Source organism: Pteropus alecto, unplaced genomic scaffold (genome assembly GCF_000325575.1).
Source record: "Pteropus alecto unplaced genomic scaffold, ASM32557v1 scaffold311, whole genome shotgun sequence".
In the NCBI taxonomy this organism is placed as follows: Eukaryota; Metazoa; Chordata; class Mammalia; order Chiroptera; family Pteropodidae; genus Pteropus; species Pteropus alecto.
In genome coordinates, this window is record NW_006431916.1 from 362,406 (window position 1) to 378,299 (window position 15,894).

The 15,894-nt window shown below is 35.8% G+C and overlaps 1 protein-coding gene and 1 pseudogene across 6 annotated transcripts in view; both read left to right on the top strand.

Moving 5' to 3' along the window:
- Positions 1 to 15,894, top strand: part of RUBCN (RUN and cysteine rich domain containing beclin 1 interacting protein) — a 48,603-nt gene that overhangs the window by 967 nt on the left and 31,742 nt on the right. For all 6 annotated transcript variants that reach the window (XM_015600457.2, XM_015600468.2, XM_015600463.2 and 3 more), the window contains exon 2: positions 11,739 to 11,892. In XM_015600457.2, coding sequence (XP_015455943.1) covers positions 11,739 to 11,892 — 154 coding nt within the window. The remainder of the gene's footprint in view (positions 1 to 11,738; positions 11,893 to 15,894) is intronic.
- Positions 1,395 to 1,512, top strand: LOC112473669 (annotated as a pseudogene).

The window sequence follows — 15,894 nt, forward strand, 5'->3', positions numbered from 1 at the left end:
CACAGTGCAACAAAGCAATTTTACATTTATGTGCAGCTACTGTCATCGAGTTCATATCTTCTGGAAATTAGAGGGTTTAAGATTTTAAAAACTACTTTAACTGAATGATGACTTGGACTCTGTGGAGGTGCTTCCCCTGTTTAGGGTTTGCTTCATTTATAACTCTGGTCTTAACCTCTTAAGAATCTGCAGTAGTGACAGGATAAAGCAGTACTGTGACTTAATGGAGTCTTGTTTGACTTTTAAAAACATTCAGATATAGTTACGATCTCAGGAGCAGTTGGGGTCCAAAGACTGGACATAAAAAACAAAACAAAACAAAACAAAAAACTGGTTGTAGAACATTTACCTCTGAGAAAATATCAACAAGGGAAAATTAATGAGATGTGCCTGGGTGAAGACCTAGCAGTTTTAAAGGATGACTCCTCTTTCATTTGCACATTATACAAAACCTGGACTGACAAAGACATTGGGGTTCTTGCCTGAGATCTATGAATGATGTGTTCAGTGAAAATGAACATCTTACTTCTCTTTTAATGTTTCAGTTTCTGCTTGTGGATATTTGGCTGTGTATTCTTCCTCCAGATGTCTGTGAAATGCTTCGTGTAAGAGGTTCCATATAAATTCTAAGCAAGTTTTAGGGTTATTTTTATTTTCCTCTATGAGTTCATGTGAGAGAGGCCGGATTGGAAATTCAAGTTCAAATTTCCTCCCTATCTAGCTGGACATCTAGCTGGGTTAGTTATTGACTTAATATATTTAACAAACACTTTTTTTTTTTTAAACCACATTGCCGTGACTGCTTAAGAGCCTTACAAGTATTAACTTATTTAATCTTCATAACAACTGGATGAGATAGGTACTCTATTATCACCATTTAGCAGATGACGAAACCGAAACATAAGATAAATAACTTGCCAAGGTTATACAGTGAATCCCTGGTGGAACTGGGGCAAACCCAGGCAATCTGGCTCCAGAGTCTGTGCTTTTAATACCTGTACTATGCTGCCTCTCACTTTGCTAACATATAGTGAGAAAGAAATGTATAAGATAGTAAATTTTATATCATTCTTTTCCTGTCATTCAGGCCAGTAGGATACTCTTTTGCAGGTATCTTTTTCTATCTCATACTCTTTCCATGCTTACCTCTTAACTAAGAAACTCCAGTCAAAACTTAATTTCAGTTGTGGAATTATTCCCACAAAGTCACTCATACTGTTGCAATAGCCTATTTGTTGGTTAACTCAGAATGTATTGTTTAATGAGACTTCACGGCACGGACTCAGCTCCTGATAGACAACTGGCAAATACATTTCTTGTGCCTGAGGATTGAGGCATCATGGCTGGGTCACTGCAAATCTAACCTTTCTATGGCCATTAAAACACCCAATTCCGTCTACGGCCATGCTACCCTGAACAAGCAGGATCCCGTCTGTTCCCAGAAGCTAAGCAGGGTTGGGCCTCATTAGTACTTGGATGGGAGACCACCAGGAAGACCAGGTGCTGTAGGCATAAAAAAGTACAAAATAAAAAAATAAAGGATTGTAAGATGACAAGGTCCTTGCAATCTGTGAGGTCAACCAATGGTTTCCTCACCTAAAACAAACAAACAAACAAATAAAAAACACCCAATTCAGAAAAAGTCTTTTTGATGAAATGGCATAATTTTTTTATATATGGATGCAACTTTTCAATATATTTTCTGAAAACAATTGTAGTGAGATGTGCCAGATAGATCTGCATTTGAATCTTAGTTCTACTGCTTAACTTGGCTTATCCTGTCTGAGTAGGAAGAATAATGCCTTCCTGAGTGGTAAGTTGTGAAGATTCAATAAGATAATGTGCATAAAGTTCTTCACAGAGTGTCTGGTGTGTCTAAGTGCAAAAAATGACTACTACTGTTCCCTTCCTCAGTTTTCTTGAAATTATGCTCTTGTGGTTGCTATTTGCAATGGTATAGCCTGTTCTTTCTTCTTCTCTGACTCCTCTGTTCGAGTTGAGCCCACTGAGGACTGGGGTGTTAGTCTAGCTTTTAACTTACCCTAAATTGCCTGGAGCTATGCAGTCTACTGCTGAGCTTGGAACCCAGCTACAGGTATAATTTTCCTGGCTCAGTGATGTAGAGTCAGAATTCAAGTAGTAAGATACTATTTCTTATCTGTAAACTGAGCTCATTCCATTGAGCTTTTCCAAAACCTTTTCCTCTTCTATTCTCTATCTCAATTAATAGAATTTCCACCCAATCAACCAAGCCAGAAGCCTCACAGAATGAAATTCGGTACTTCCCTATTCTTCATTTCCCATATCTAAGCAGTCACTAGATCCTGTGAATTCTGTTCCTGATTTTTCTCTTGAAGCTTTATATTTTTTTCTCCATTTTCAATTATTTTAGCTTACACTACTGAAAAATCCAGAGAGTAGTATTCTTTCAGGAATGGCCAAATGTAGGTGCACGCTTAAACGAAAATTTGTCCCTGTCTATGGGCTCTTTATTCCAATGTGTTGGCTTCATTCTCAGGCAGACTTCTCTACAGGATATAACCCTTAGCAACTTCAAGTTTAGTAATCCCACCCCACTAAAGAAAGAAAGAAAGAAAGAAAAGAAGGAAGGAAGGAAGGAAGGAAGGAAGGAAGGAAGGAAGGAAGGAAGGCAGGAAGGAAGGAAGGAAGGAAGGCAGGCATCAGGAAGGCAAGAAGGAAGGAAGGAAGGAAGGAAGGAAGGATGGAAGGAAGGAAGGAAGGAAGGAAGGCAGGCAGGCAGGCAAGCAAGCAATCTCAATTGGTACAGCAAAAGCAAAATTCTGGGCTGACTCTTTTTGAACTGATTTACGTTCCTGTTCCAGGGTGTGGAATATGCTGTCAGGCCACAGTTATGTGTCTAACTCTGATGGATCCTGGGGTAGGGTGATGCTTTCTTAGAACTACATGGGCCAGAGTAAGTGCAGAGTTGTGGTTCTCCTGTGGAAAATTGAGGTTCTGTTACCAAAAGAAAGGGACGTGATTTCAGGGCAGATATAAATAAAATATTCACTGAAGACCATTATTATCTGTCATTGTAGATTACCTCAGTAGTATTGTAACTAATCTCCCAGTCTGAATTTAGTCAGCCTGCACAGTACTTACCAGCTTAATTTTTCAGAAGCAAAGTTACTATAGTATTTTGCTCAAAAAATTTCAGAGGTTTCTCATTAAAAATAGAAAGTAGTCAAAACTTCTTCCCTGGTATTCAATCTGTACTTTAGTCCCTATAAAATTCCCAGTTACAAAACCATGGCATTCACTCACTCTCACATCTCCTTCCTCATCATTTTTATTCTTGCTCCTCTACATTCCCTGTAATACCTCCTCCTCTGCTTGGGGAGCTCTTAGTCATCCTTTAAATCATGTTCCTTTGGAAGAATCCCTGACCTGCACTGCCATTTTTTATCTCTCTTGTTATAGCACTTGTCACTTCATAACATTTTTATATGTAAGTGCCCATTTTCTTCATTGCGTTCTAAATACCTTGAGAGATAGGGACTCTTTCTGTTTAACCATCGTAAACCCAGTGCCCAGAACAGTGCCTGACATATAATTGGTGTTCAGAGAATATTTGTTCAGAGAATGAAAACGATAACAGTTTGGTTATGCCTCTTTTTTTTTTTTCTGGTATTAGTTTCAAGTATACAGTACATTGGTTAGACATTTATATAGTTTATAAAACGATACCCCTAATTGCTCCTTCTCTCCTATGGTTTTCCACCTAGCCATTATGTTAATGGTAACTGAATTCCATGCCTCTTATACCTGGGCAGGTGCCAGTGGTACTGTTGCCATAGAAAGGGCTTCTTTTTTCCCTTTTTTTTCTACTCATTTTTACTTTTTTACATTTATCTTTATTTTCTGTTTTCTTCCCTTTCTTTCCCTTTTTTCTTTGACCGTGCTAGGAGTTGACAGTTTATATAGCACTGGTAGCAAAGCAGGATGATCACATGATTTTTGAGCCATCCATACTGCTAGCCTAATTACTAGCACAAAAAACCCTCACAGAAACATACTCTCGAAGCCTTTTGGGAAAAATGCTATTGTCAGAACCCAGGATAGAGGGAGGTTTATCAGCTGACAGCAGGGACCCTAAGCTAAAGTTTTTCTCAGTATCTACCCTCCCCACAGCTGTTTCTGCTTTTTATAGCTGCTTTATCACTTCTTTCACTACATGGAATTTTCTTCTCTTTTTTTGTTTTGTTTTGTAATCTTCATAAGCTTCAGCAGCCTACCTGGCTGGTTATAGAATAGCCCTGTCCAACATGATAGCCACGAGCCACATGTGGTAATTTAAGGTTAAATTAATTAAAATTATAATACAAGTTAAAATTTCAGTTTTTTGGTCGTACTATCCAAATTTCAAGTGCTAAATGGCCACAGTGGATAGTGCCTGCCATATTGGACAAATAAAGAATATTTCCAGCATCACAGAAAGTTCAATTGAATAATGCTTTTATAGATGTAAATCTGGAAATTTTTTAGGAAACAACTACAGCATGCTTACATGTTTTTAGTTTCTCTGGATCAGGATCACTTGAAGTTTAACCCACATTTGATTGGGAGGACAGAAAGTTGTTAAAGAAAGTCATAAATTGTAGTGACTAAATAGATACTTGGCAAACTATCTCTCAAAGTTTCTGGAGCCATGGCTTCTGCGGATGAAACCCACAGGAACCCTGCTATGGTAGGACTGAAGAGATGATTGATTTTTGCCTAGAATATAGTCAGCAGAATCCCATAGTTTCTAAAGGGTTCTAAGACAGTTTCCCCATGAGCTCCTCATTTGGATATTTTCGAGAAGAAAGCAGTAAGAGTCATAATGATAGCATAATGATTCCGCTTCCATACTGCTTCAACACCATGATTTTATTTTTGCCTCCTCAAGAGTCCTTTGAAGGTTTAAAATTTTCTAAGTGGTTTTTTTCCCCCCTTATTTTTAATTGTTCTACTTTTGGTTTTTGCTCACTGTTTGTTGCTTTCCAGTCAGAGAATAAGTCTGTACTACTTTTACTTTTGAGGATTTATTGACTTTTGTGTGTGTGCCTTAATGCAAGGTGAATTTTTATGAATGTTCTGTGTGCTTAAAAAAATGTGTTCTTCAGGATGTAGCTTTCTAAATGTAATAGAACAACCTTATTAATTATATATTATTTGACTCCTATCACTTTTTTACTTTTGGTTTTCATGATCTGAATGTTAATCTCCCATTACTATTGCTTTCTTTCCATTTTTTATCTTTCTTTCTGTTTTCTGTAGTTTTTGTTTTGTGTGTGTTTTGTTTTATATATTTTGAGGCCATGTTATTACATATGTAAAAATTAATGAGAGCTATATCTTCATTATGCCTCCTTTGTCTTTTTTAGTGATTCTTGCTTTGAATATAATTTTGATATTAAAATCATAGTTTCTTCCTCCCTTTTTGTTTGGCTGTTTTGTTTTAAATAGTTGAATTTATTCTATTGACATTTATTTTTATCTTATACCCATTTGGTCTTAAATCTGTCATCTTTTAAAAATGGTTTTTATAATGTTTCTTTGTGTTCCCTTCTCTCAGCAGTTTTTAAGATAGTTTAGTTTTAGTTTTAGTGATGGCTACCTTTTTCTTTAAAATAGTGTCCTTAAAACTGAGGCGACTGAAGCACTGTCTTACTTCCCGTGCATTTGCTATGAAAGTGGTGGTATGTGCCTCCTTTAATTTGCTTGTAAAACACTCTGCTACCCAGACAACTATAGGGTAATGAGATGGACTTTCTTATATGACTCATGAAACAGCCTTATTGTGTTATAGTAAAACTTACATGTTTCTTCCATTCTGTCACGTAAGCAGATTAGAATCTGTTATATATAAGATACGTCCAATATAGAGAAAGTCTTTTCTAGCTTTTCTGCTTCAGTGAGAGCACTATGAACATAAACAGGGCCTTAGGATCTTTGCCCACAAAGAAGAGATTTGGCCCTATTTAAATGCAGTTGAGATAGTCTTTGGATGTCATCAGTCTTAATTATGTCACAGACTGTCCAATCTCAGATAGTTTTTGGCAGAATTTTCTCTAAAGCAGCATCGGTAAGGATGCTTTATACTAGGTACCCCTTCTGATTTAGTTGGATTTATTAGATTTATGCAATGAAAGTTCAAAGGAAAAGGACAGAGAAAAAGGAAGGAATATTTCTATAGATTTCTCTATTCTCTAAAGCAGTTGTTATTATCTCCATTTTACGAATGAGAGAACTGAGGCTTAAAGAGTTTCAGTGGCTTCCCCAAGGATGCACTAGTTTGTGGATAGCTTTAGGTTGGCCTGACTGAGGCTTGTTCTCTTTCCACGAATGACATTTTCTCTCTGTTCATTAGAAATCCATAAGAAATAGAAGAGAAATGGTCCCTGTCTTTAAGAAAACAAACTGTAAACTGTTAAATAACAATGTGTTTTTTTTTTAAGGATTAGTAGGAGGAATGGTATATTGACAGTATGTTATGAAGTTTCTAACAAAGGAGTTAGAACAGGTCAGATTATTTAGAACTTCTTGGAGAAGGTTGATCCTGAACCTGATCCTGAATGGGGCAAGAAGAGAAGCATTCCAACTGGAAGGGTCTGCATGAATAAAGTCATGGAAGTATGCATGAGATTGACATGTTCGTAATGGAGTGTTTTAGAGGGAGGAGGAGAGGGAGAGGGAGAGGCTATTCAAATTGAGAATTCTGAGCAGGCAAGTTGGTATTTAGATTGGGGCCACGTGATAAGAGAATTTTTGAACTCCATACTAAGGAATTTGTGCACCATTGGTGGTTACTTTTCTAACGTAAGGGGTTTTTCTTTTATTTTTGTTAAATCTACTTGTCGAAATTCAATAAATTTGGTATCATTCAAATTTAGTGTGATTGGTGAGACATTTGTTGATGGCTATGAAGTTGCAGAGCATGCCTGCAGTACTGCTTATTCCTTCCTAGACATTAAGATTCTGCTCTCAGCCATTAAGGGATGGGACTGGTTAGTGGTTAGGTTCTCCCAGGTGCCCCAGAGCCGAGAGATGTATAATAGAATCAAGTATGCTTTTTCTATAAGCATATCACTTATTTAAAAAGCATCATAAATATTTAACTACATACTCTATAAGTTAATTACTGTATAATGAAAAACAGAAAATGAGGAGCCAGATGAAAATAAAATTAAGCATAATTTAAGTGTGGTAGTCTGTTGCTACCTCAGTGTTACCAATGATTATTTTACTTAATTATGTTTTTTTTCTACTTTAAGAAAGAACCCATTACTTCTTTCCAGGAAGTACTTTCTGGCAGTAAAAGTCCCAGGTGCTTGCCTGACCACAATCTTTCAGCAAAACAGTGCCCTCGATACTTGAGTATTTATAAAATCCTTCATGGTACTTTCCAGCTTGTTTACTAACATTGTGCAGATTATTAATCTTTCGTTAATTGCTAGCCTCCAGAAAAGCCTAAACAGTTCTCTACATTCCCCTCAAATAACCCCCAAAAAACCACTATTAATATATCGTTATTTCTCAGTACTTTTATATTGAGATCATAAATATAATTTTACATTTTGATTCTTGTACTTTAACATACTATCATTGGCTTTGGAAACTCTTCTTAATAAAAAATTTTAAAGGTTTCATGATATTCTATCATATGGATATCATATACCTTTCCTCACATTTCAGGGATCAAATCATTGCCTGACTTGGGCCAAACTGACCTTCAGCTCTAATCTCAGGTAGATACCACAGTCCATTCCAGATGAATGGCACACTGTAAAGGGGATATGCCAGTAAGTTGAAACTCTTTCCTTTTACCACTAAAAAGAGCATCGAAGATTGAAGATATGCCAATAGGTTTCTTGGATTAAATCATACTTTACAACTCCATAGTACTTATTTACTATTTATTTCACTTATTTTTAGTGATTAGTTATATATTATTTATATGTTGTAACACTTTAAAAAATAACATTTGCTTATAACTTTTCTGTTTTAACCTCGAGTGTTATTTCTAATTGTGATTTGGTAAGCTTAAGACCAAACTGGCGTTTAGGAAAACTTTTTCTTTGGATATCCTTATTTGAGTTGCTTAAGAAATTTTTGTTCCTCTTTAAAAGAGGAATGTAGTCAAAATCCTCTCCAAAGAAAATAGTTAGGACTTGATTCTGAGACTGGCTTTACTGTTTGTTGATGAAAATAATTCAGGTATTGATGGATTATGCTGGTCCTTGACACTCAGGCCTGGCTCTTCCTTGGCATAGAGTGAGAAGCTTAAAAGACCTGCTTTTAATTATGGAGATTAAAGGAGAGCACTCTGTATACTTGCAGAAGTGGCTCTGCAAAGGGCTGCTTTGAACCTAATACACTACAAAGGCCTGGCCTGTGCCCAGATAAGGGTTACATGTGATACCATCCAAAATAATTATTACCAAACAGGTTTAACCTAGGAAAGACTGACCTTAACTGGCTGAAGATGTGGTTAAAGAATGGGGAGGGTTATTAAATTTCTTGTGGTGATCTGCTTACTTGCATCTAAAATTCAGGTGTGAATGGATTACCATCAGTCCCCAACCTTTTTGGCTCCAGGGACCGGTTCTCTTATGAGCATAAAATGCCCGATGATCTGAGGTGGAGCTGAGGCGGTGATGCTAGCACTGGGGAGCAGCAGCAAGTACAGGTGAAGCTTCGCTGGCTCGCCAGCCACCCACCTTCTTCCATGCAGGCAGTTCCTAACAGGCCTCGGACTGGTCCAGGGGTTGTGGACCCCTGAATTAATCCAGTCGCTGTGTATGGGCTTCAACTGAACTTAGTATTTCAATTCTCTGAAAATGATAACTATATCATTGGGATAAAGAATCCTATGAAGATAAAGACACTGAATAGACTAGCTATGTAAATCAATTTTTTTTTTTAAATTACTTCTATAAGAACAGATACCAAATATAGATAGTTCAGTATATCTTAGATAAGAGCTACATTCTTTTTTTGTGGCTTTGGTATCTCAGGGACATTTTATTGTGTGGGGAAAGTTCTTCAGTTTTATGTAGATAAGTTGTTAGATCTGAATGCTCAAGGTTTCTAGGATTTCAGTGCTCTTAGTATAATATTGGAATCAAAGCCCTAGGATGATAGGGTACTTAGTATCTGCTTTCAGGACTTATCAACATGTTCTTTGACAGTCCAGCTTGTAAGATAAATACAGAATGAATCAGAACACAGATATGCAGAGTAACTTGAGGAACCAGACTGGCTCGCAGGTCTGCAACATTTGATTGAAACCTGTTGGAATGTAAAAACTGTATCAGTCAGAACAAGTCAGATTACCCCTGAGGAAGCATAGGAACTGGAGAGTCACTTAAGCAATAGTTGGCAGTCAGTTGGCCTCTGTGATGGCTGTTTCTCACAGTACAACAATAAATGGCATTTTAATAATCACTTTAGTCCTGTGTGCATCTTATCTTGAGATGTGTTCTCTTAAGATCTCTCAGGACTGGTATAGAATTAGAACAGGGGAATGGCAAACAGGTACATGAAAAGGTATTCCACATCATCAATCACTAGAGAAATGCAAATCAAAACCACAATGAGATGTCACCTCACACCTGTTAAAAGGGCTGTCATCAAAAAGACAAGTGATAACAAGCTTTGGTGAGGATGTAGAGAAAAGGGGACCCTTGTGCACTGTTGGTGGGACTATAAATTGGTGTAGCCACTATGGAAAACAGTATGGTGAGTTCTCAAAATACTTAAGATAGAACTGCTGTATGATCTAGCAATTCTTCTTCTGGGTGTATATCCAAAGGTAATAAAGTCACTATCTCAAAAAGATATCTGCATCAGTTAAAACAAAGATATCTGCACCCCATGTTTATTGAAGCATTATTTACAGTAGCCAAGACATGGAAACAACCTATGTGACCACTGACAGATGAATGGATAAAGAAAATGTGATATGGACACATACATCCAATGGAATATTTTCAGCCATACAGAAGGAAATATTGCCATTTGCAACAGCATGGATGGACCTTGAGGGCATTATGCTAAGTTAAATAAGTCAGACAGAGAAAGACAAATACTGTATGATCTTACTTATATGTGGAATCTACAAAACCCAAACTCATAGAAACAGAGAACAGGTGCTTGCCAGAGGTGGAGAATGAGAGTGGGAGAAATGGATGAAGGTGGTCCAAAGGTACAAACTTCCACTCATAAGTTTCTGAGTATGTAATGTACAGCATGGTGACTATAGTTAACAATGCTATATTGTTTATTGGAAAGTTGCTAAGAGAGTAGATCTAAAAATTTCTCATCATAAGAAAAAAATTTGTAACAATGTGAACTGATGAATGTTACTAAACTTATTGTGGTAATCATTTTGCAACATATACATATATCAAATCATTATCAAATTCATTACCTGAAACTAATGTAATGTTTTATGTCAATTATATCAATAAAAATGGGAAAAAAGGAAATAAATAGAACAGGGGAGTTTGGTGACTTAAATATTTAATGATCTAAGGTGTAGAAAGCCTGGTGTCTCCCAGTTTGAATAAATTCTTAGTCTCAGGGCTTTTAGAACAGACCAGAATGAGATAGATACATCTGGCTTTCTCTTTTCAGATGATATTCCTGTACCAGACCTAGCTTCATTCATTTTATTTTGTCTTCTTTTACTGTATTCATCTACTTGTTAAAAATGGCTCAGAAAATGTACAAAATATATGAGAAGTTAATTGTGAATACTGATAGAAAGGATTCTAATTCAGGACCCTCCCATCATTGTAGGTATTTAAATGATTTAAAATAGTTACAGTGAAAGTTCCTTGAAGAAAGTATTACCATTTCATTACTCTCCTTGAAAAGAGAAAAGAATAATATTCTAATAAGAAATTAAGGGGTAAAGTAAAGTGTCCAACATAACAATTGAGGGCCTAAGAGGAGTTTGACACATTTCCTTATGTTTCCCTTATCCAGTTTGATTTAGTACATCCAACTCTTTTCATTCAAATGCAGTGGTTTTGGGTTTTATTGGGTTGGAAGCTGCGTTGAGAAAATGCTAGGGATTTAAAAGGAACCTCGAAAATTATCGAGGGCAGCAGTTTTTAAACTTTTCCACTAAAATGCTTTAGATGGTCTAGGAGAATAAGCGAATAGTTGACTGATTTAGGGGCATGTCCCAAAGTGACTTAGTGCAAACTTAAAACATTTTTTCAGTTTTACCTTAAAAAATCATGAAGGAAAAATCCTGTGCCATTTGTATTTTTATCCATAATATTTGTTTACAAGTTTGTGTACTTAGTGCTGGAAATATTGTGAATAGAAAGTTGTTTTTTGGCTTTTTTTTGTTTGGCAAAAGATTTCCAGTTTTGAGCAAATGTTCTCATTGCTTTATATATTGCTCATGTGACGTCATTGTCCAGAAAAGGATGGGTCATATTCTTAAAAACACGATTATCAGCTACTTATGTGAGGATAGAATGATAATAGACGAAGATCATCTTACATTTACATTGCCATGTAAATGTGAGGGTAATTTTTAATCTTAGTGTTCTTTACAACTTCAATCCTCAGAATTGGGTCTTATGCCCAAGTTAAAAATTACTAGGGGAGAGAATGTTAGGATGTGAGACAGAAGGTTTCTTGCCTTAGACTTTCTTTGGCATGATCAGGATTAAGTCCAAGTTAACTAACCATTGTTATAATTGATGCCCTTGTAGGAAGGAGCACTGGCAGTTGCTGGGTAATTTGAAGACTACTGTGGAGGGTTTAGTGTCAGCCAACAGCCCCAATGTCTGGTCCAAGTATGGTGGCCTGGAGCGACTTTGCAGGGACATGCAGAACATCCTCTATCATGGACTCATCCATGACCAGGTATGTAGACTTATTCTTTTGTACCAGAGTGCCCGAATCACTTGTTAAAAAGAGACAGTTGCATTAAGGTGTTGGCTGGGAGAAGATGATGGCCACTAATCTATGAGCCCTTGAGGGCAGGTCTGTAATGTAATGATGATGAGGAAGAGGATAAAGACAATGATGATGACTCATTGGGATTTTTCCTCTTAGGAGCATCTTAGGACACATCTGAGAAATACTCTATAATAGAGTATTGTCATTTTTAGAATATCCTGTAAGCATCATTTTGTAGCCAACTGGTTGATGCTTATCAATGGTAGTTTTAGTTATACCTTATATTTTTTTATTATAAACTTTATTGATATTGAGTTTCTTTTTCTTCATATCCTCAAACACTCTAATAAGCTTTGAGTATTGAAAATGAGTGGAATCTAATAATATTTAATGGGTTTTGCTTTATCTTTGGCAATTACTCCATTTTCAGTGTTTTAAGTAAGGTTTGGACTGGATAAAATTGTCAAATGAGTTATAGGGTCTAGTATCCTACTAATTTTTAAAAATCAGACCTCACAAATATGTACATAATCATGTGTTTCCAAACACTCATGCTCTTCCCATGATAAGGCCTACTATTTTTCCCTGGAACTCTTTACCCTGAGCCAGGCTTGTCTTTTTTTTTTTTTTTTTTTTTAACAAAATTTTTTCTCAAATAACATTCTTTTTCATTAAGGTGTTGGCTGGGAGAAGATGATGGCCACTAATCTATGAGCCCTTGAGGGCAGGTCTGTAATGTAATGATGATGAGGAAGAGGATAAAGACAATGATGATGACTCATTGGGATTTTTCCTCTTAGGAGCATCTTAGGACACATCTGAGAAATACTCTATAATAGAGTATTGTCATTTTTAGAATATCCTGTAAGCATCATTTTGTAGCCAACTGGTTGATGCTTATCAATGGTAGTTTTAGTTATACCTTATATTTTTTTTATTATAACTTTATTGATATTGAGTTTCTTTTTCTTTTTCTTCATATCAAACACTCTAATAAGCTTTGAGTATTGAAAATGAGTGGAATCTAATAATATTTAATGGGTTTTGCTTTATCTTTGGCAATTACTCCATTTTCAGTGTTTTAAGTAAGGTTTGGACTGGATAAAATTGTCAAATGAGTTATAGGGTCTAGTATCCTACTAATTTTTAAAAATCAGACCTCACAAATATGTACATAATCATGTGTTTCCAAACACTCATGCTCTTCCCATGATAAGGCCTACTATTTTTCCCTGGAACTCTTTACCCTGAGCCAGGCTTGTCTTTTTTTTTTTTTTTTTAAAACAGAATTTATTCTCAACTAGCAGTCTCATTGGAAAAGATCTGATGAACTAATTGATATTAAGGTATTCATAGTTGATAGGATTTACTGTACTAATCCTCCCCTTATAAAAATATGTATATATTTTACCTCTTAACAATATCTTTAAACCAGTATTCCTGTTGGATATTTTCAGAATTCAGTGGAAAAGTTGGTTTAGGTTAGAGTTTCTTTATTTAGAGTAAGTTCTGAAAGTGAGACCTTCTCAAAGAGTTTTGAAGATAAGGGGAAATTTTTAATATTTTAAAGAGTTGAATTCTTAATGTTCACCATTATTAAAACACCATTTTCGGAATTTTGAGGCAACATTGTGTAGTAGACTGACAGAAGTCTTTAGAATCAGTCAGAACTTGGGTTGAAATCTAGACATATCACTCAGGTCCTTGAGGGAAAACAATGACATAATACTTATAATTATAGATTTTGAGTCAGACTGCTCATATTTTAATCCCTGCTTTACCATTATGTGGTATTGGGTAAATTATATAACTCTTTGTGCCTCTGTTTCCTTATTTGTAAAATGAGATAACACTGGTATGTATCTCACAGAATTGTTGTGAGAATTTATGAGATAGTACATGAAAGCTTTAGAAAAAATAGTAAGTTATCAGTCTTAACTATTACATAACATTACTTAACTTTATAAAGCCTTGATTTTCTCACTTATAAAAATGAGGATAATATTATTTATATTATAATGTTTGATGGAAAGAAAAAATGAAATAGCATGCAAATTTGCCCGCTGAAGTTCATGGCAAGTAGGAAGTAATTAACAAATGTTCCTTTTATTTTTTTAACTTTCAAGTTACGTGTAGTCCTATGAAAAAAAATAATTATAAACATTGGAATTTACAGAACAAATAAGTTAACCCACAGCAATGTTTTCTACCCTTACCACTAGTGATCTTAGTACTAAAGTTTAAGTAAAATGACATCCATGTTACCAAATCCGATAACATTTCTCCTTTGAACACGGTCTTATGCTCTTCACTGTTGATCATCATCAGACCTCGACGTGTATGGCATTATTATCTTCTGATGTCATAGATACCTTCTCCTACCTCTGTGGCCACTACTTAGTATCTTTCCCTGGAATCTCTTTCTCTTAGATTGTAGTTTTTAATAAGGTTCTGCCCTGTGTCCTTATCTCTTCTTACTTTGTACATTTTTCTGAAACAGTTTCATTCACTTGCATTGTTTTAACTATCACTTGTATACTAATACCCCAGCTCAGACATAGCTGCAGAACTCCAGATCCACAAGACTAGCTGTCTGCTATACATTATCATCCGACTCTCTGTCCTATAGGCCAAGCACAACATGATCCAAAACAAACTTATTTTCTCTTATGACATTGCCCTTCCTCCTGATTTTTTAAATACTAATTTGTGGCATTGCCAGCTACTCAGTCTTCCAAGTTAGAAACTTGAGAATTATGCCAACATGTTTTACAAAAACTCAATACAGGTTTCCCAGGCTGATGACCAAAATACCTACCAGATTAGTGGCGCTGCCTTTTAGTGGTTAAAAGTACCTGTGTCTCAATGGGAAAAGGGTTCTATTACCAGTATTACATTGTCATCTACAGTACTTAACCATATTACAAAACAAGTTACCATCTGTGCCAGAAAGAGAAAATATGTCATGATGAAATAGTAAAGTCAATGAAATTGTCAAATGAAAGATGCTTGGTAAGTGCAAAATAACATTAACATGACTTGTTATATTTGTTTAAAATGATGATGCCTATGAAGACACCTGGTCATCAGAATGAAAAATATTAAAGTATATTGTCACCTGCAAAATAGTAGTTGTATTAATAGTGAAAGAGCAAACCAGGCAGATCTCTCATACACACATACACACACACACAGTTTAGCAGCTGCAAGCCCTAGTGGAAAGAATCAAAAACAAAAGATTCATATCAATTTCACTGCTGTTCTGTTCTGCCTTGTAAAGACCTAAAAATTGAAGTCTGTGTCAAGGACTTGTTTTTTTCTTTCATTTCCTCCCTAAAGATTAAGGCTTTCAAAGGTCTTGCTGCTTTGTCATCAGGAAGCTATTCTGGGTGTTGTGCCCTGGAGAAGGGGAAGGGAGACAATGATTCATGCTGGTCCTTTCTTCTGTGCTTTAATAAGGATGTGTTAGGGAATGTGAACTGTATTTTTTTTTAAATTGGAGCCTTAGGAAAACTATAACATCATGACCAAATTCTTAGAGGGATCTCATTTTCCCTGATAGTGTGCATCTGAGCTATATTTTAGTCCTTTCATAAGGCAAGGCACGTTTGATAACCCCTTTTCTGCTGCTTAGAAATGTGGAGACACATTTATTTAATTGGTATTGTACTGAGAAATGTTCGTCGTTTATATTTTTTCATATTTTTTGCCATTATAAAAAATGCTGAATATTTATGCCTTTTTAAATTTTACGTAGAGAAATTTAAAATCTGTTCCTCTATTTGTTCCTTTTTGATATACACTTGTGATTTTATACATTGAAAAAATTTTTTTCTATTCAAAAATTCAATATCCTTACATATTTTTGCTCTTACAAGATTTATAGGTTTCTTTGTCTTCCTCCTCCTCCCCTCCCCCCCTTCTCTCCCCTTCTTCCTCCTCCCCCTCCCCTCCCATTTCTCTCCT